The sequence below is a fragment of the Poecile atricapillus genome, chromosome 10, assembly GCF_030490865.1.
Source record: "Poecile atricapillus isolate bPoeAtr1 chromosome 10, bPoeAtr1.hap1, whole genome shotgun sequence".
Classification (NCBI taxonomy): Eukaryota; Metazoa; Chordata; class Aves; order Passeriformes; family Paridae; genus Poecile; species Poecile atricapillus.
The window spans coordinates 7648501-7669761 of record NC_081258.1 but is presented as its reverse complement, the minus strand read 5'-3'; the positions used below and the strand labels follow the sequence as shown (position 1 = coordinate 7669761).

At 43.1% G+C, this 21261-nt stretch overlaps 1 protein-coding gene across 3 annotated transcripts; it reads right to left on the bottom strand.

The window, feature by feature from the left end:
* Positions 1 to 5680: 5680 nt before the first annotated feature.
* C10H19orf12 (chromosome 10 C19orf12 homolog) lies at positions 5681 to 15454 on the bottom strand. Of its 3 annotated transcripts, XM_058846186.1 has the most exons (5): positions 13552 to 13632; positions 13332 to 13439; positions 12702 to 12877; positions 8887 to 9063; positions 5681 to 6762 (listed from the first exon to the last, which is right to left on the bottom strand). In XM_058846186.1, the coding sequence occupies exons 4-5, from the start codon at positions 9044 to 9046 to the stop codon at positions 6500 to 6502; spliced, it is 423 nt and encodes a 140-aa protein (XP_058702169.1). In that variant the 5' UTR covers positions 9047 to 9063; positions 12702 to 12877; positions 13332 to 13439; positions 13552 to 13632; the 3' UTR covers positions 5681 to 6499. The 3 variants fall into 3 exon arrangements, with proteins under 3 accessions (XP_058702169.1, XP_058702167.1, XP_058702168.1); XM_058846184.1 differs by lacking the exons at positions 12702 to 12877; positions 13552 to 13632 and adding an exon at positions 15320 to 15454; XM_058846185.1 differs by lacking the exon at positions 12702 to 12877.
* Positions 15455 to 21261: the final 5807 nt, after the last annotated feature.

Below are 21261 nucleotides of genomic sequence, written 5' to 3'. Positions count from 1 at the left end.
CGAGGTAAAAATAAGACCTTCAAAGCTTTTGTGTTTAGAATGAACCCAAATTACAAAGATTATTCATCATGTCTCACTGACTGATACAGAAATAACAAACCCTTCATTCTGTCTGCAGATTACATGCACAAAGTAATCTGAGAGTGCTCTACTCCAAAGCAGCATGTCAGAGCATAGGACAGATTTAATTTCACCCTAAATCACTCCTGCCTACTGAAGCTGAGCAGGAAATAAGGAATACAGAACATTTGTATCCTGTTAGACACTCCTGTACAGGGTCTAATTAGTTAAGGTCAAACATCAGTGTAAATCTTTCACTCCCCTGCCACAAAAAAAGTTGCTACATTTCAAAACTTAGCAGTTTCTTCTTTGTCCTGATTGCTGTGAACCTCTACTAACATTTATTACATTCCTTCTTTGATGCTCGTGTCCTGACTGCAGGATCAGAGATTGGTTAGCTATAGAACAGAGCTATCACATTTCTGTAACACACCATTTCCTACTGATAGATTACAAAGTGTTTAACAAAAAGCGCATTCAGGATCTAGATGAGGAGTTACTCAAGGTCACCCAGCAAACAAGCAGAAGAGCCAGAGAAGGTGATAGATCTTCTAAGGCCCGGCAGAATGGGCTTGCCTCAAAGCCACACTGCTTTCCCTGCTGACAGCTGAAGGGTGAGCTCGGGTGAAAGATGAGCAGTGACTTGGAGGGAACTGCAAAGGTACAGGTGTCCAGATGCAGTGTCTGTACTGAATGTTGAAAGCTGTAATGTTCACATTAAATTCTTCCTTCTGAACAGTCATCCAAAGAAATGAATACCTTCATTTCTGCAGACTTCAGAATAATTTTATATATTTACCTCGTAGGCGATTCTGGAATTCATAAATCACACTTAATGAGAAGTATTAGCCCACACTTACTGCAATTACATGATGAATGTTTGATTTCTGGCTTACAGCCTGAAAAATACATAGATTTCTGTGATGTCTAGAAAGGTAAAGATGAAACCTCATGTTTTAATTAGGGGCTAATAGCTTTAGTTCACTTCAATGCAAAGGCCTTTGGTTTTTTAAAAGCTTTCCAACCCAGCTGAAAGGCTGCTACTCAATTAGTCTGGAGTTATACATCAGCTGATCAAGCAGAGACAGTGTAAGCTATTGCTTTCTCTGTAAGAGCTTTTAGTTGGGGGGAAAATCGCATTGCTTTTACATCCTCTGGCTGCAGCAGCGCTGCCAAACCGCTGGTGAAGATGGAGCTCAGCAGGTCCTACCACTGCAGCCACACAGGATCAAACCCCTGGGCCTGCCCCGTGTCACCAGCGAGCACTGCTGGAGCTGCTGCAGCTCTGTGAGGAAAAAACAGGAACATTTAATATCCACATGAATCTGCACAATTTTTAACAGGAATATTAATTCTGGAACAAGTGACTGGAAGTGTGTGTACGTGAAAGCACCAGAACAACTACCAGAGAGGCCTCTCTGGATAGTGAGGGATGCCATTCCATCAAATGGAGGATTCACTCCTGCTGTCCAGCCCCAGAGGGCCCCACACATGTGAGAACACAGCACAGGCAGCTCCTGAACAACGCCCTGCACTGACAGCAGCACAGTCGCAGGAGTTTCAGCAAGACACACATGCCAGTCCAAGGGCCTCAGAGGAAGGCAGTAGCAGTAGGATATAAAAGATACCCTAAAAGAAAGAGAAGATTTGTCCAAAAAGTTGGCTAATCATTGACAATCAAGAACCAGGAGATGAAGTGAGGATTTGACTCATCCACCAAGTGCACAAGTAAACCTGGTCAGACCCTCCAAGCAGGTATGCCATGAGAGTACGGCTGTGTAAAATCAAATTGCTTAATGACTCTGAATACTACAATCCCCTTCCTATAATCTTTCAGTGAGTTCTGTAGCCCTAATTTCCTGTAAACCAGCCAAAGTGAGAAAAGGCATGCTCATCTCCTCTGGGTTGCAATCATCAGAGGGGTGTCATCTGAAAGAAATGTGGACACACACTGGGTCTCAATAGCTTTATGCCATGTGTGCTAAACAGAATTGTACCTCAAAAGAGCAGCTATCCTGGCCCACCCAGCCCTCTGAAGCACAGGGTTTCCTCCCTACAGAGGTGAATGTTGGTGGGAGCAGGTGATGGCAGACGTTCCACCCCACCTGTGCCCCACGTGCTGGAGCACATATGGCAGGAGCTATAAATTGTGAGGGGCAATAAATTATGAGAAAGGCAAGAGTTCTGCCAGGGCACAGCAGCCTGTAACCAGGCTACAGCACATAGTACCACACACCACACTGCTGGAAGCATCTGAGATGATGCTGAGAAACAAACGCTAGCAGCACGCTGGCGATATCGCACCCCACTGTTACCATCAGCCAGCTCACACAGCCCCCAGCAGCAGCTGGGTGCTGTCCTCACCCCCTCACACCCAGGGCAAGCTGGGTGAGTGTCCCAAGCCACCCAGCAAGCTACTGCTGCAGGAGGACATGGAGCCCCCAGCCTGGGGGTGACACAAAGGTGTCAGGCAGCAGAGCAGCTCTCCAGCCTGGCCGGAGCCAGCAGGCACGAGCAGGGCAGCAGGCACCCTGGAAAGGAAGGACAAGGACACCGTGTGTGCCCCCACACAGATGGCTGCACAGCACCCGCTCCTGCCAGCAGCCTCGGGAGAGAGGAGACCGTCTCCTTTGGGAATGCTGTGCCCAGCAAAGCCCTGTGCAGGTGAGGGTGTGCAGCCCCGCACGGAGAGAGGCTGTCCTGGGAAAAGCTGCCCACGGAATGCTAATCCCTGTTGCTTTTCATACTGCCTAAGAGGTGAGAGATGATGTGACAAACAGGATGTGAACAGGCTGAGCCAAGAGCCACCCTCCTTTGTGGGACACAAGGAAATGCAGCCCTCCAGGTAACAAACTCCTCACTGGCTTGCCAGTTCCATTGTGGACAGTCTGCCTTTGCAAACTGGCTGCTGCTCAGCTCACAAAATCCACTTGTCCTTCAGTAATCAAGAAGTAAACTGCCCTCCTCTGTCTGATTCTGTATTTTCTCACTGTAATTAAATGTGACATGCAGCTGCAGTAAATATTTGTGCTGTTACAGCTCACATATGATAATCACCAAAGAGCCAAATTCAGCAGGGAATGCATATAAATTCTAGTCTAGTCTGTAGCTGGGCTGATATTTTTAGTCTAATACAAATTCACTAAAGCTAGAAATTTGACAGAGCAAGAGCAAAAAAATAATGCAATCTTACTTTTCATAGAAAAAGGTAACTAACTGTGTTATCCAGATACAGAGGCAGCCTTGAGAGGCTGAGTTTAAGAATTAATATAATTGCCACTAGATGGCACATCTCAATTACTAATCTGTATCTGAATTCAGGACTGCCTTTTAAAGAAGCATATCTATTCCCTGTCCTTGCTAACAGAACACTTTATGTCGCTTTCTATTTTGAAATCAGATAGCTAAAAAATGAAAAAACAAATAAAAAGAATTTTTAACTAAAAATACACCATCTGCCAGTGAAAACCTAGCTTGATTCTGTCACATCTACAACCAAACCAGGTTAATAATCAGCATCGCAGATGGTTTCTTTATATAAATATGTACATCTCCCCACAGTGACTCTTTCAGCTGCTTCCCAAAACTGCTGGCACTGTCTTACCTCGTTTCCTAGGCAATGGCAGTGCCTCACACTCAGCCTGGACATTATGCAGCTGGAATGGATTTCAGAAGATGCCATCCCCCGCCTGTGGCTCTTTCCAACACCAACAAGGGATGCAGTGGTGGACAGCCATGTCTCTACCAAAGAACAGCAACAGATGGATATTAAAACACTCTCGTGCAGCTGCTCTTCTCCCTCAGATGATCAAATCTGCTGAAGGGTGTTTTTAACTCGCCCAAATTCCCACTTAAGGCTACAGATCAAAAATCATGGTGACCTCAATACAATAGCATGGGGCTGCAGTCAGAGCACTAAAGATGCAATTTGCTCTTCCTGCAGCATTCAGCAATATAAACTGTTATGAAGCACTGAAACACAAACAACATCATCTTTGTGGCTGCCATGCTCATTCTCCCTCAGTAGTTCAGTATCAGGGCGTCCATCAGGAGTGGTCATTTCCTAATTCTCTCAAGTCCAAACTCACACAAGACGAGCACTTGAGCTCATTTCTGTTCTTCCATTGCCAGTAGTGAAATGTTTCAGATCAGTCTCCAGACCTATCGCTGCCACTTTGAAAACAGGTACCTGCCACCTTCCAAGGAGCTCTAAGATCATCAAACCTGTTAAATATACAGAGAACAAATGGAATTCAATTCCTTTCTTCTAGTTCTTCTTCTCTACTCCAGTCATCTGAATACCTCTAGAAGTTAAATTTATTGTAATGACTAAGAGCATGCTCCTCTGTGCCATAAAGCTTCCCAGCAGCTCAGCACAAGTGGGGCTTGGCATAAGTTACAACTGGTCTGTACAGAACTTTGAACTGCTTGGATGCAAGTTCTGTTGCAATCCATATGACACACGCCCCTTTTATACCACAGTGAAGGCTAAAAGAGCGTCATTCTAATTGGTTTACAATTTCTAAGGGTATAATAAAAAGCATTTCAAAGAATACTCTTAGAGTATCATAGGAGAGCAAAGGATCACAGTAAAATGATCTGAACTCCATCCACATCTATTACACTGAAACAGGTGATAAAAATCAATTCACTACCTATGTTTGGGCCCAAATTTAGGAATACTTGTAAAATGGGGGTCATGATATTGATGTCTGAAACCACTGAAACTTGTAAAGGTCTGTTTAAATACTAAATACTATTACAGATGAAGTGGAATCCCCATTTTTTCCTATGGCCTGCTTTACAATCAGTTGTCAACTCTGTTCATTCCGGGTTTGAACACCTGAGCATAGGATGTCAACTCCATCCCACTGGATTGTTCAATCATCTGCCACTGCTGATGGTGTTTTCCAAAACTGTTGTTTTGGAAAGACTCAATTTAATTTGTGAAATAACCAGAAAATTGCAAATAAAAGTAACTGGATTCATAAAAGTAGTTTTTTTACATGAATAAAGTTTTTAAAATCTTTTAAAAGTTGCAGCATGTATAATCTGCCAATGAAACTGAAACCCCACTGATTTCAGGCTTGGCATTACGAAACTCTGACAAGGTTAGGAGTGCCCACTTACCATTCATTTCCACCTCCTTCTCACATTACTGAAAAGGTGTTATCAAATGCTGGGAATAGTCACTGCCCCGCACTCCACTGAATTTATCAAAGGCAAATGGTACCTGCAGATGTAAATTGATCAAATGCATGCAACAGCAGCTTCTGAATTTAAAGCTTTACCATTTAAACCTTAACTTGTAGAAACATCATCACACACAGAGAGATAGATCTTTATTTTAGGCAAAAAAAATGAACTTGTCAGAGCAGTTTCTCTTGGCTTTACATAAAAAGAAGGCACACCTGCACATTTTTATACCTACAAACTTGTCTTACAAGTGCCTTGAAACCCAGTGTGAACAACTGGCTGGGACATTCAGCACCATGGCATTTGGTGCTGGCACATCACCCCACCCCAGCAGCACTGCTGCTGCCAACTGCTGGGTGCCCACTACAGGCCTGCCTGAGCTATTAAAGGATTCATTTAATTTAAAGTAACACACAGATCACTATGAGGCTTCTTATGAATACTTTAATGAAAACAGAGGACCAGCTGTACAGACTCAATCAAGAAAACAATGCTGAAATGGCAACCTTAATCCTGGGGCTAATGTAAAACTGGAAGATTCAGCTCTACGTTTTTTTAATGCTTGCCACCCTCTCCCGGTTCTAGGGCACAGGACCTTGGTGAAAATTGAATTGACAGTATTCACAGTTTGTTTTCATGTTACTTGAAATCTTGTTCAAGTATTTGCTCACTTCTTACATAAAAAGATAACTCAAGAATTACAACAAAAATGTGACTAACAAAGTATGGATTGAGTCCTTGAAATTCACAGTAGAGTAACATACTTCATGATAAAACTTTCCTTTGCAGGGCTGAAACAAACAAGAGGTAAAATTCTTCAAAGTGCCCCAGCTACTTTGGCAACTTATCCATCATTCACAGGGGAAAAAAGTCAAAGCACTTTAACAAATAGAACCAAGTCTCCTAAAAATTTGATTATTTTCACAAGTGGCACATTGGCCTAAGAGCAGAATGATTCCCTTCAGTGTTTTGAATCAGTCCTAGTGCAGAGCAATCCAAAATTACAGAGCAAGTCAGTGTCAGGATAATGCAGTAACCTAATACTATCTTTATAAAACCACACAAATAAAAAATGATAATGATAAAAATTAAAAAAACCCAAACACCAAAACCAAACACCCCAGAATTACTTAGTTCAGCATATATTTATAATTAGTACTGATAACTAGTAATTGTTGTGTTGAAGATTTGCAACTATCGAAGTAAAATTTGTTCCAGTATAAAAATCCTGCTCTGCAGAGGATTATTCTCCATACTTGACTTGTGCTTTTATCTCATTGGTAAGGTAATTGGTCAGCACTGTTAACACCTTGTCTGTGAGAGTAGGATTTGCCATTACAAAACCAATCAGCTGAGCAGCATCAGTCCAGTGTAAGTTCTTGACAACAGCCATGGCTTCAGCACAGAGTTTCTGCTTCTCAGCAGCAGGCAATTCCATTAAAATCTCAGGGACTGACTTGAAATGTCCGGAAGTTGCCCATCCAAGCAATCCACCCACTGCTCCTCCTAGGAAAGACAATGAATCAATCATTACTTTTTACCAGTTAATGTTAAAGCCTGAAATTCTATCAACAGCCTTCACCAACAATGTTCCCACCTTGATTAGAAATCAACATAGTGTTGTATATGTGTCTGCTTAAACTAGATTTATACATGATATCCAAAGTACCAAAAAGGATTTTAGAAGCTCTTTACATCCACAATAATCATAAAGAAACCCTTTATACAATCAACACTAATAGCTTCAGGCTAGAAACCAGAAACAAAACACTCCTTGGAATGCTCTCTTAGGGTAAACTCTACTACTAAATAAAACCTTGCTCAAGGAAAACACCAGAACATCAGTGGCCTTATCAGTGTCATAATCTCTTACCAGATACTCCCAGACTGATCAAAGCTTTCTGCTTCTTTAAGAGTCACACATTGCAGCCTGCTACACACATGAAGCCCACCCCTGCAGGTGCTCAGAGACCCAACCCATTAGACACGTTCAGGCTTTCATCTGCCACATGCACACCCCATGCACAGGAAGGCAAGGAAGGCAAAGAAGTGACTCTCACAATAGAGCTGGCAGAACTGACCCTGCCACCAAAACTGCCACCCCAGCAACTGTTCCTACAAAGTCACCTATGCACTCACAGGGATGCAGTTTTTCATTAGACAAAAATTTTTAATTTGCAGCTTTTACTCAGTTTGCAATTTTCCCCATGATACCACAAAAATACTTGAAAGCCTACGATGGCTGAATTCATCTTCAAGGGATTTTTATGAGAACATCAATAACTGATTTAGGGGCACTTAATGCAAAAGCCACTGGAAGTATTGATGTCTAAGCTCCTCGTCCATCGAGACAAGATTTGTTATACAATCACACTTTTTTCCCCAAGCAACAAGCCCACAGTCCACTGTGCTCAGAGCAGGCAGTCCTTGGGAAGCATGATGACTGCAAGCTTCTCCAGCAATGCTGCACATGGCAGGTAACTCATCCACATTCCTGGTGCAAAGCAGCAAGAGGGAGAACCCTGGCCACCCAGTCCCACACCTATCCGGGCTGTCTGAGCAAATGAAAGTACACTTGATTGTAAATGTCTCTCTAACTGTCCTAAAGTTATTTGGCTTATTTATTTTTCCAAGTTTAAAAGTCAAATGAGAGGGTTATGATTTAGTTGCACAGTAATTGAGTCATGGCTTTTAGTTCAGTTAGTACTTTTTACTCTTATTATATATGCTTATTATTGTATACTTTCAGTATAAAGTAATAAGTATACTTGTTCCAGTGCCTTCCTCAGTGGCTAAAGAACATCAAGCAAGACTGGGAGACACTATGAAAGCTTAAACAAACACTTAAAAGGGAAAATACATCCAAGAATAACTTCAGTATTTCTCTTCATCTCACTCAAGAATGAGGCTACTTCCATTATTACCTTTACTTCAGATTTTAAGCTTATGAAGTTTTTACAAAAGCTAAATTTCCCTTCTCTGTTCCTGGTAACTTCAGTCATATATTTGTCAAAATATTATTCTGGCTATTAATTAAGTTTTGTACCTGTAATAGGAGTAAATACACAGCTGCACTTTGCATTTTCTGCTATCACTCCTCCCAAATTATTTGCTTGTTTTTGTAACTCAACCTGATGAAAACACACTGCAATTCACTCCAGAATCACTAAGCCTGTGAAATTCTTGCAACTGCTCACAGGACATTCAACTGCTCAACATTCAAGGGCTCACATGCCTTCAGTGACAAGGCAGCTTCCAAACTAGACAACTCTTAATTCCAGAGGAGGGACAATTCTTTACTATTAGACTTTGGCTTTCCTGTAACTTTCCGTAACAAGAAGAAAGGCAAAGTGACAGGGAATAATGAAACTAGCAGATAAAAACCAAGTTCATCAGGACGTGGATATCAGGAGCTTTTAAAATACAGCAATAAGCATAATTTTTAGTAAACCAATTTGGAAAATGATCCTGCCCCATGCTAAGGCTTATTCACCTTTACCCCCCCATCACAGCAGGAAATCTCAATACTGAATGCTCCTTTCCTTCAACCCACACCTCCTACTCAGACTTCCTCATTTCTTCACTCAGGGATTTAACCACCCTCTTGTTCCCAAAGCAAAGCACACTTACCGACAGCAATTCCAGGTGGGCCTCCCAGCAGCCCTCCCAAAAAGGCTGATCCTCCTGCCAGCAGAGCTCCTCGGCCAGAATGTTTGACAGCAGCTTTCATGCCCTTCACCTTGGCAACATGGCTGAGCAGTGCCATCACATCATCAATACGGATCGGCATCTCGGCGAGTCCAAGTCCTGCAGAAGATGTTGTAACTTATCTTTTGACCGCTGCAACTGAGACTAAACCCAGCTGCTAAATGAATTTGAGTGGAACAATACCCTGGTATTTAAGGTCAAACACAGGAAATTGTATTTGCTTTCTGTTTCGATTCTCAGAAAACAACTCTTTACAGTAATTACTGAAGGTTATTGGAACTGCCAATGAGATCTCAGGTTAGATAAGAAAAAAGCAGGTTTATGACAAATTCAATATCAAATTCTACAATATCAAATTCTTCAGTACATTGCTTTTGGCTTGAGCAGCTCTCATGTGTGTTCAGCATCACACAAAGCTCCAGAAAAAAGACAGAGCTTCACTATACCACAACTAGTAGATCATAATTGACAAATCTCCCAGGTACCTTCTTATTGTCCTAATTTTTACCACAAATCAGTTAATTATTTTCACATATCAGTTCTTCTCCCTGCTTTGTTACATGTTTAAATACTCATGCTGTTTTCTGAAGTTGTCTGTAGCAACCAAGAAGTCCCTGAGGAAGTTTTGGAGGAGAGACCTGGTAGTGGGAGATGTAGTGCTCAGGGTGCCCTTGAGTCAGGCCATCAGAAATGTAGGGGTGGATGGATAAGGCAGTCAGGACTCAGAGCAGAGATGCCAGAAGAGTCTCATGTAGGATGAAGCAGAGACTCAGGACCCCAGCTTGTAAAATGCTGTCACATGTTCTTAGCAAGGGACAGAGACCTGTCCCAGAGAACAAGCACTCTGAGACCAAAACTTCACCTCATTCACTTGCTGCTGCTGCTCATTACATAAATACTTCCCACTATGCACCCCAGCTGAGGAAAGGGCTTCCAAGGATAATCAAAAACAAACAAAAAGTATTCAATAGGATTAAAAATAAAATCACATATGCACAAGTTGCAGGTTTCTTATTGTACATGTAATGTCAGCACTATAGAACTGATGAGCATTTGGGTTTTTTTCAGCCTCTAGAAAACCTCTTATCCCTTATTGTGTATGCAATACTTTCCCAGCCCAAACCAACCTCTTTTAGAGTCTTTCCTGAACAGATCTCCTCAGTGCAAAGCAAAAGTGGAGTGGTATCACACTATTTTTCATATTAAAAATTAACTACTGCAACAGAGAAAGCTTTCTTTTGCACTAAAATGGCTGACTGCAAATCATCCATGTCACGGCAGGATCCAAGCACTGCTGACACTGAACAAAAGTCTTGGTTTTGGGAAGGGACCACATATGCTCCATAGCTGCAAAGAGGCACAGTAGGAAATTCATCAAATAGTTGATTTCTCTCACTTCTTCATTCATCTTTGTGCCAGTCTAAAGAAAACATCCAAGTTCATCATTTTACCACTGCTGCTTTTGGGTTTTTGGCAGGCTGGTGACACAGCAGTGGCTCAGAATGGCAGTGCATGCTGGCTAGTGACAGCAGAGTGACACACTCTGCTTCCAGAGCTACAAATAATCTCATTCAATAGGGCTCGAGCTCCAAGTAATGAACAAATGCTCTGTCTGTCCTAGATCAGTAGGGAAAAAACCCCAAAATACACAACTGGTACAGCTCCCATGCCAGGCCTGGGAACAATGGAAAATGAGACAATGAAGTGTTTGTTTTTACCTTTCTAACAAAAGGTGAGCAGCTTTCCACCCAGAATGACATTCACACTAGCCCTGAACAGTCTGAAGTGCTGCAGGATTCACTCCCTCCTCTCAGAAACTGATTTGTGCTTGTGCTTCACCTCTGTGGCATGTTCTCAGACTAGCACAATGTGCTGAAATCAATTTCCATCTCTTCTCTGGGCTAAATTCAGTGAATGTCTCACAATAAGTTCTCCAGAGCATGAAGGTTCTGCAGCACGGGTGGGACAATGCAAGTAGGAGAGCTGATAACACAGGGCTCTCACTGATAGTAAGAGATCAGCTTTTCCCCCTCAAACTGATACAATTTCATAAAGCAATTTAATTGTAAGAGATGGCAAATGATGTTTTTTGAGCAGACATGCCCACAGCTGAAGCACAAGCTTCCTGCACTGGGTTGAAGCTGGCTGCCCAAAGTCCACCTGCATTACCATCCTCCACACGGCCAACACTCAAGGTGCCATGGCAAAGGTGACCAGCTACCCCTGGCTTCTCTGGACAAATAAAACACTCTGCAATAACTACCTTCAAAGTGCAGTTGACTTAAAGTTAAAAAATATCCAGAGCATAATGAAAGTAGTACTCACACTGCTGTCCGGTGTTCTGCGAATGAATTTGTGGCAAGCTCATTGGTAACTCATTAACCAGCCTAGATAAGGCAGAAACTTTCTGGGACTTAAGAAACTGAAAGTAGTTTTTCCATACTAAATTACTGACCATTTCACTCCCCTCACAATTTCCCCAAAGGAAATTTCTACTCGCAAAATTAACATTTATTTGGGCTTTTTTGGCTTGACTGAACAAGGTGCTTGGCATAGCAGAGTGGCTCCTGCTTAATTCTGGATGAGAGCATCACACCCAAAACTCTCAAAGACTTTACAAGAAGCACTCATTTTCTCCAAACTCTAACAAATATTTCTATAAATTCTTGTCATATTCACTATAATTTAGGTCCTGCAGAGAACATTAGTGAACACCTGAGGGACAGCACAAAGAAGGGTTTGTAAGACTTTTTCTACATACAGACCACTAGTAGAAGCACTGAAGCATAATCCATGTCCTAACATGTAAAGTAATCCCAGATTCCTACTTTTGGCACATAGAATTATGAATTCCTTGAAAAAATTCAATTAAGTTCCAATTAAGAATCAAGATGATCAATCAGGCAATTTTCAGTGAGCAGATATTTATTTAACCACACACCACAGGCCATTAAAGGATATTCTGACAATACACTAACAAGTTGTAGCACAGATACACCACAAAAGTGTTTAACCTGCTATTAGGATAAGCAGCCCACACGAAAAAAAAACAACTAAATGACTGTCAGCAGCCAGCCAGCTCACTCAGGAAGACAAACAAAAGGCTTATAAAGCAGCTGCAAACCTCTGACACCTCACAGACTGGTAAGGTCTGTAAGAAGCCAACTACAAGAATGTGCACAAAGTTGCATCTGACATCAACCCATTGATCAGAATCACAAGCAAGCAGAAGAGGAAGATAGGCATGTTGCAAAATGCCAGTGGTGCTACAAAGGAGCAAGGATCCTACCCCAGAACAGCACAGAAGGAACTGTAAACTTTGTGTGTTAGAGGTACAATCACATGTCAGCCAAAAACGTTCATAAACTCTGATGTTGTAACTGACAAGTAACTTAATGTGCAATTTGATTCTAGCACCAAACTGTTCCCTAGTGAATTCACCCAGACATTAGGAAACACCAGGATTGTAAAATACTGGATTTGGTCTAATGATGGGATAGAAATGTCAACATCCATAAAATTATGCGCAGCTTTCAAAGGTGCTAAGTCCCCACAGCTGCTACTGACTTCACATGGTACCAAGAATCTTCAGCATCTCAAGGGAAAAAAACAAACAAACCCAAGAGTTCTAGAACGTGAAGTTGCTGAGAAACCAAGCTTTGCTGTGCAATGTTTTTATTCTGTTGCAATTCAATGGCTGCTTTCCTTATGTCTTTGTGGTCTCCCCAGACACTCACCCCAAGTCTTAGATTCTGTAGTTTAGGTGATGCTCTCTCTCTCACTTTCACCCCAAGGGCAGGGGAACAAAGTGAGCAATGCTCCTGCTCTCTCCATCCAAAGGGAATGGTAAAATCATGATATAACACCTCAACTTTGAACCTGCAACCAGCAGGTTTTCTTGAGAAGAAAAATGCTGAAGAAAAATTAAGAGGAATAATTAAAGGAATTAATTACACTGTACCCAACCCATTGAAAGTCCTGCTAATACAAATAATAGAAGAGGGTCCTCAGATAACTCTATGGTGTAAAGCTCATTTCAGCTCTTTCCAGTTTAACATTCCCATCTCATCACCCTACTTCCGCCTTCACCAAATGATGACTTCAGACAAGCAAAAACCCTCCTATCCCTCAGCTCACTCTCCCACTTAGAGAAAGATGAGCCTCTTCCCAAATGTCCACACAGGAGCCGCTCTCACCAGCACCCAGCCTGCCCCACCACTGAGCTGTCCTCACTGCTCCTTACAGCTTCTCACTGAGGTAGCTGAGTGAACATCTCTGCCACATGCATGTACACAGCACAAAAACCCACCCACACTGCACATCCCAAACCCACCAGGCTGTGAAGATATAGAGTTAAGCCCTCTTACCTGGAGCTGTGTGTATCATGGTGGACACTATATGGTGATGAACAAGAATGTGAGGCGACAATTTCTTCTGTCTCAACCATGCAATGACAGCTCTGTGTGTCCTGCAACCTTTTACAAGAAATAAGAGAACAGCACTGGAGCAAATCCAAACACAAGGTACTCAGACACTGAGACAGACTAAAGAATATGGCTTCACAAGAAACAGTGTGCAAGATGTCACCTGATTGATAAAATGGGCCAGAAGTCCATCAATTATTTCAGTAACAGCTGGTGGACAGATAGGGACTCAAGATATTCCCATCTGCAAAGGAAGACTATCTCATCACTGGTCCATACGCATCCTGCAAGCATGAGCAACATCTGGCTCCTAAATCATCACTTTCTGAAAATCCTACCTTTAGAGCCTGGTCTAGTACTTGAAACCAACAAAGCAGGTGGTCTGTCTGATATAAATCATGATTGGCATCAGTAACCAGTAAATACAGCAGGTTTGAACCTGCTCTGCATTTGCAACTTTCATTTATTTTGCTTAGAAAGGGCTTTCTCCTGCTTGGTGGGATAAAGGCTAAAATATGCTTACTGCCATTCTCACCTCACCATTTCATACTCTTCTTTCCTAACCATAAGGATTCACTATATCTACAAGTATTTGCTGTAATAATATGTTACTAACTATATATTTACTCAGATTTTAGTTTCAAGTAGCTGGTAAGAAAGTCTTGTATTTGCTAGACAACCTGGATTCAATTGAAATGCATAAAAGAGCATTTTAATATTGTTTTGTAAGAACTGAGACCTTAAGAGTATTGCTCTTCTTCTGTGTATTTATCAAAGCATGTAACATAATCAAAGCACTTAATTGGTTTATTTAACACAAGAGGTAATATATTTACTCATTAGATGAGCAAACTACTTCTAGGGACCTAGAAGCTGATTTTACAAGGTTCTTAGATGCCTAAAAATGCAGGGAATGATCTCATGCCACTGAGATAAAAGGAAATTTGGCACCTAACCTGTCTAGGCACTTAGGATACCCTGCTTACCTGGTCTGCTAAATTGCAAAGCGTCCGTGAAAGACTGGCCATAACTGCCCTTGAATTTTTATAGACCTATTCACAGTCCTTCTAATTATAAACTAAGAGTGATTTCACACACACCCCCCACCCCATTTCCTAGCCAGTTTCTCCATTTTGAAGGCTATATTCAAAAAGTTACAGGTCACTTTCATCAGCCAGCTGATACTGAAGCCAATAATCAGACTTTCAGGGAAGAGAAAGGGCTGACACTCAGAAACACAAATAGCAGAGCTGTTCCCCTGTAGAGGTACTTAGCGCAGCACACGGCAGTGATATCTTCAAAATCTGAACTAAGCCTGAAAATTAAAGATGTTTTCCCTGACTCATTGCAAAAACATAAAATTTCATCTCATTAAAATTAATCAACATGTTCTGAATGTTTTAAAATTTATTAAAAATGTTATGACTAGAATAGGCTGAGCATAAAACGTAATTATAAATCCTTTCAAATAGCCGAAATTTAATTACACTATAGCTATTTCTTTATTTATTTGCCTGTCAATTTCAGGTTTACTACTGCTGAAGCATTGTTCCAGCCGCAGTGTGGCTTGGAGAAATGAGATGTTCATTGGAAACGCTCTTAGCCGCGTTCCTGTCACCTGCTCGGGGTGACCCCGCCTGGGCGGGAGGGTTGGCCTGGATGATCTCAGAGCTCCCTTCCCAGCACAATGACTCGGGGATTCTGTGCAGCTGAATCGGCTCCAGCGGGGCCTGAAGTCTTTGGGGGCATCAGAGCCGCGCCCGCAGCGCGGCCCGAGGCGCGGGCCCGGCCGCAGGGGCTCCCCCGCCGCTCGCTCCCCGGCACGCGAGCCCCGCGGGCCGGCGGCGCGGAGCCCTCACGGACGGAGCTCAGCGACAGAGCCCTCCAGCGCCCCGCCGAGCCCTGCTTTGCCTCCCCTCTCCCCCGCCTACCTCCGCCGGCAGCGCCCGGCTCTCCGCCGGCCGGGCAGGAAGCAGCGCTGGCGCTGGAGGAGGGGCCCCGCGGAGGGCCCGGCCCGGCCCGCCCTCAGCTCCGCCGGGTGCCACGGGGCGCTGGGCCTGGGCAGCGGGGTCTGGGCAGCGGGGCCTGGGCAGCCAGCCCTGGGCAGCCAGCCCTCCGCAGCGAGCCCTCCGCGCCTGCTCCGCCGCCCGGGGCCGCCGCCTCCGCCCGCCCCAGGAGCCGCAGCGCGGCCGGGAGAGACCCGGCTGGACACGGCCTCTGTCCGGAGCGGGCACCGGGCTGCTCGGAGCGATGGAGCGCCTCTCCCCCGGGGAAAGGATGAGGGAATTGGCAGCGTTCAGCCTGGAGAAGAGAAGCTTTGGGGTGACCTAACTGTGGACTTCCAGGGTATGAAGGGAGCTTAGAGAAAGATGGGGCAAGGCGATTTACTAGAACGTGTAGTGATAGGACAAGGGGGAATGGGTTCACAATGACAGAGAGAGTGCAGGTTTAGATTAGAGATTAGTGTCAGGAAATTACTTCACGATGCCAGAGTTTTATGTCCAAAAAGGAGACAGAGGAGTAAATAAAGTTCTGTAGCTTTATTTGAATAAAGGGAGAGGCCTTGGGGTCTCTCAAATTGCTAAAGGATGCAGCCTCCTTTTTATCCTAATTTCCCAGCTGCATTTCCCCTGTCTTTCCCCAGTGGTTGAGACACTTGTGAGCTACAGACTTCCTGAACTGCCTAATACTGACCCCCTTCTAATGTGTATCCTGATCTTTTTCTCTAAGTCCAGGAATTTAGCATGGCCTTGGATGAGCAGCAGCCTGTGTCAATTAGTGGAATTCCTCTGGAATTTTTGTTTTCCCTCATTGCTTTTTCACCTATCAGTATCTGGCTTTATCTACCGGCAGGCCCACAGTAAGTTTGTAAAGACACCTCCCTGTCATTGCTTTCATTAGGAAAAAATCCTCTGATTGTGGTGAGGCACTGGAATAGGGAAGGACAGGCTGCCCCATCTCTGGAAGTGCTCAAGGCCAGGTTGGACAGAGCTTGGAGAAACCTGGGATTGTGGAAAGTGTCCCTGCCCATGGCAGGCGGTCGGAACAAGATGTTCCTCAAGGTCTCCTGAGCCAAACCATTCTATGATGCTATGATTTTAGAAACATGGCTGTGGAACAGAACATCCCAATCCCATCTGAGCTGGGATAAAGGAGGAAAGGGGCTGCCTGCCACAGACATGCCTGGCCCTACTCTGAGAATTTAATGTCAAGACACTTTTGCATTCTTGTCATCCAGGTTTGTTTCAGTCCCCAGCTCAGTAAAATGCAGCGTGCTAGTCTGATAGAGCACCAGGAGCAATCAAACGAGCATTAAAACAGCTGTGTCACATATGGCTCCTGAAATATCACACTGGTTCCTAATACCAGTACAGTCTTGGAGAAGTTACTGCCAAATGTTAAAAATGCTGCCATTTCCTCAAGAATGGTTTAATAACAGAGGTTTCTGTCTTTGTAAACAGACATCATTATGGTTTCATTTCTGATTTAAGATAAACCATCTCACATTTGTTCCTTGTTCAGAAATCGAAAATGCAAGACAAAAAATGAAGGAGAAATATAATTCACAATTTTTGTCCCTTTCCTGTGGCTACACTGGGGACTTCTTAACCTCCCCATGCTTTATATGATCACATAAAATAACTCTCTGTGTAACAACTCAAAATGTTACAGGTCTACTGATGCTCTTGATTTTTACGATTTGGATGTAAAATACAAATGTAATTTCTAAAATGAGCAAAGAACCTAAATGCCATGTACATTTTAAAAAGTAACACCCCAAATTCCAGCTGCAAGCAGCTTTCCAAGGGGCAAAATTAAAAGCAATGAAGTCTGCCAACCGTCAAAGGAGGGAATTTTTATACTATGCACTATGCTAAACTGAAACCTAACTTCACTACTCCAGTTAAAAATGCACACAGGTTATCATCAGTAGGTGTTTATTAGGTCTGGTTTTTAGTATGATAGAAATAACTAGAATCAAAATGTAAGATAACTGTGTAGGGTATATATCCTTTACACATATATATATATGTAAAAAGGGTATGTATATATCCTTTATTCTTGTATGTACATGTTGTTACAGCCACACTACACTCTTACATGAACGTTGTCTTATCTGCAGTTAACAGAAATCTAGTTCTTCCGAGAATCTGCTTTACAGGAACCTGCTTCTTTACGGGAATCTGCTTCTTTACGGGAATCTGCTTCTTTACGGGAATCTGCTTCTTGCATCCACTGGGTTAAGATACGGTGGTGTCTGCGGTTCGCAGGCAGGATCTGATGGAATATGCCTGTTCCTCTCCTGGGTGAGATGCCGGTGTAGCAGCACAGCTCTCAGCCGGTGGGTTTGGCTGGAGCCCGGCGCTGTTTCGGGTGTCCCCACGATGGGTTTCCGCTCCCAGGTGCCGCTGCCCGGCGGCTCCATCTGGCGGCAGCCGCACCTCGGGAGAGCCCGCAGCTCCTCCCATGGATCTGGGGAAACCCGCACCTCCACTGCCGCTCCTCGGGAAGGCCTCGGAACACCAGCAGGGACAGCATTGCTCCGGGTTCGTGTGCTTTTTAATTCTAGGAGCTGGTGGAGTGAGAGTAGTTCAAGGCAGTCCTGCTGCACACCCGATCCTGTCAATAATCTCGCTGTATTCTCTCTATATTTAGGGACTGGAACATCTCTCTGCCGAGGAAAGGCTGAGGCTCAGCCTCGAGAAGAGACAGCTGAGAAGGGACCTCATCCTTGTCTGTCAGTGTCCAAAGGGAGGTGTCAGAGCATGGACCAGGCTCTGCTCCGTGGGGCTCAGCAGTGGGACAGGAGGAACAGGCAGGAACTGGTGCCCAGGAATTTCCACCTGAACATAGGGCAGAACTTTCCTGTGCAGTGACCGAGCACTGAACAGGCTGCCCACGTTGGGTGTGGAGCCTCCCTCCCTGGAGATATTCCAGAACTGTCTGGACACAATCGTGGGCCAGGTGCTGTGAGATGACCCTGCTTGAGCAGGGAGGTGGGGCCAGATACCCACTGTGTTCACTTCAAACCTGACCCATTCTGTGATTCCGTATTCTCTGCAGTGAGCTGGGTTCTTAATAAATACTAGATAATAAATGCTAGATGTCATTGCTCTTCCCCCATCCCTTTTATCAGCATTGATTCACTATTTCATTTCCTGTATCAGGATGTTTTATATATTTTTTCCTCTTCAGGTTAGGATTTCCATGCTTTTAAAAATCAAGATAAAAACCACATTCCCCTTTACCCCTCAAAATACTCATTATGTGTCAAAAGTAGGCATCAGAAATCAACTGCAGCAGTGGTGCACTGGTACTCTGGTCTAAAGAGCCACTTGGCAGATACCTGTCAAAAGCTTCCCTAACATACAGCAGAACCCAAAATGACTGCAAGCCCGTTCAGTCTGTCCTCAGCCTCATGTTTGCACAGCTTTTGACATACTAAGAGGTAGGCCAAGGGGCACCACGAATTATTTCAGCTGCAGATGGGCCGTTGCTACCAAAACAATGATTCATTCTGGCTTTCAGCCTGTCCTTCACTACATCTTGAGAAAATGCTCATCAGAATCAGGCTCAGTCAGGAGAGACTGTCCAGAGACACCCGATTCAATTATCTGAAATACCTATTACCTTCACAGGAAACCCTGACAGATTATTTTCTTGTCCCCCAAGATGAGACACTTAATCTTTTTGCGTACAAAAAAAGGTCGTTTCTCTACATTTTATTCTATGCTAGAGATTCCCAGAGAAAACATGAGGATTGGGCGATTGTATGTGACAGAATTAGTTTAATTATTTCATCTAGTTGGACTTTCAAATTTTTTTTTCCTTAAAGTCTTGACATTTTTTATTAATACAATGGCAGGACAAAAAAATCATTCCAAACTTGATGCATGTGTGAAGTACTATTGATCTATTTGCCTAAGTTTGCAAAGCATGTAAAAATACTCTGAAGGTTCCCCTTTTGTGTCAATGCATTGCTTGGATATGGGTGAGGAAGGTTTAATTTACAATGTTAGATCAAAGCAAAGAGAAAAAAGGAAAAAGGAAGAAATGCCACATGTTCTCCAGAGCATGCAGTAGGAGTGGGCCACAAAGAATAAAGAGGATGGAAGATGCAAGTTTCTAATCACATCCCAGTTTAGGAGGGTATGGAATTCCTGTTGTTTTCCCTCAAAGTCTGGAAAACTCTGTGCTGCAGTGATGAAAAGCTGCTTTGCTTATCCCTCTCTCTGATGTCTTGGGCTCCAGACAACTTCCTTCTCTCCCTTGCTACTGAAATACTGTGGTATGTGTACTCTTACAGGGTCACAGCAATCACAGCAGCTGTTCTGGAAGAGTCTGCCACTTCTGCTTCATATTGCAGTGATCATTCAAACCTTCCCTTCTTGACAACACAACAGTTTTATAACTTCTGGTTTATAAAACTGAATTTTTTACCTCATATTACACTCAGGATTAGGCAGGAGAATGGCGAGGCTTCACAGGATAAAACCAGACACAACTGTATCAAAAAAAGAAAATGAATAAGGAAGTAACACTACAGCATTTAAATCATTAAACAGAGCTACTTAGTAATGGAAATTTGCAACTGTAGAATGGCTTTTTATAAGGATCGAGAAAAGGCAACATTTCTAAAAGCAGGAATGTAACTCCAGTTGTCACCTATTAACTGAGCTGGAAGGTGTAAATAATACAGTGGAAATGACCGAATCACTGCAGGAAGACACAGTAGCAGGCTACTGAGATCCACTACAAGCAAAGCATATGCTTGATGGTAAATCTTTCCCCCATTTCCTACATTAGATATTCATCGGGGTCTGACTTCTAATTGAATGCAAATAAAGAATAACAGGTTTTTGCATATGAAGTGAAGCTATAGAACATCTGCCTCTTCACAGCCTTTCAATGTACCTTATGTGATATTAAGCAAAGAAGAGGTTTGCCTCATCAGCTTGTAAGAAACGGTGAATTTGAAGAACAGTGTGACAGAACTAAATCATTCCACCGCTGCTGTAAAAGGTGTCTCTTTGATCTCCCCATGTACTCCTAGGTGATAAAATGCCAAGTTGGGCAAAATCAGTTTCAATGCCAAAAAGATGGACTACTGGTGCAGAAGGTCACAAAACACTATTAATTGCCTTATATCATCTCAGTCTTGAAAGATGATCCAAAAATATAGGCTGGTGCTTTGGAACTCAGCATACATTGCTAGCTAGCACTACCCAAGCAAGCTGTTAAAGGTACTTTAGGTGCAAATGGAATTACCTATCTTCTGCTCTTTTAGCCTCTTTTACAGTAGTCATTTATGCTGTTTTTTTACTTCCTCAGCAACCTAATTCACTAATTGTGTTTACTGGTATAGTCATTTTGTGACCTTTTCAGAAAAAACCTACAGCAATCTGAATGTAAAAGTCAGTGTCCTGAAATTAGCTTACATGTTTATAGGTTACAGCCTGGACGAACACTGATGTGGAAATAAAAACCTGGTTAAAAAATAGCTACACAAAATACCAGAGAAGAGCTAGGACTCCCAGAGAGGAGCTAAAAAAATCCCTGTCTCTTACAACCACTCTTTTGCAGAGTGTGTCTAAAATAGCGCACCCGAGGTTTTGTCAAAACTCTTATTAAAGGACATATATAAATTAGACAAACATAAAAATCAGATCTAAAATGCCTTTTATACATTCAGTTAAGGAACAAAACATTCGAGTATCAAAGGTTGACAGTTGAAGGTGTCTGGAATAACACCAGGATACATTTCCATGCTTGGTACTATTCAGTGGTGCTTCTGGAGTCTGAGAACAGTAAGTGCCTAGCTGTGTGTAATTCTGGCCCCCAACACACATTACTTTGGAGACATACTGTAAGT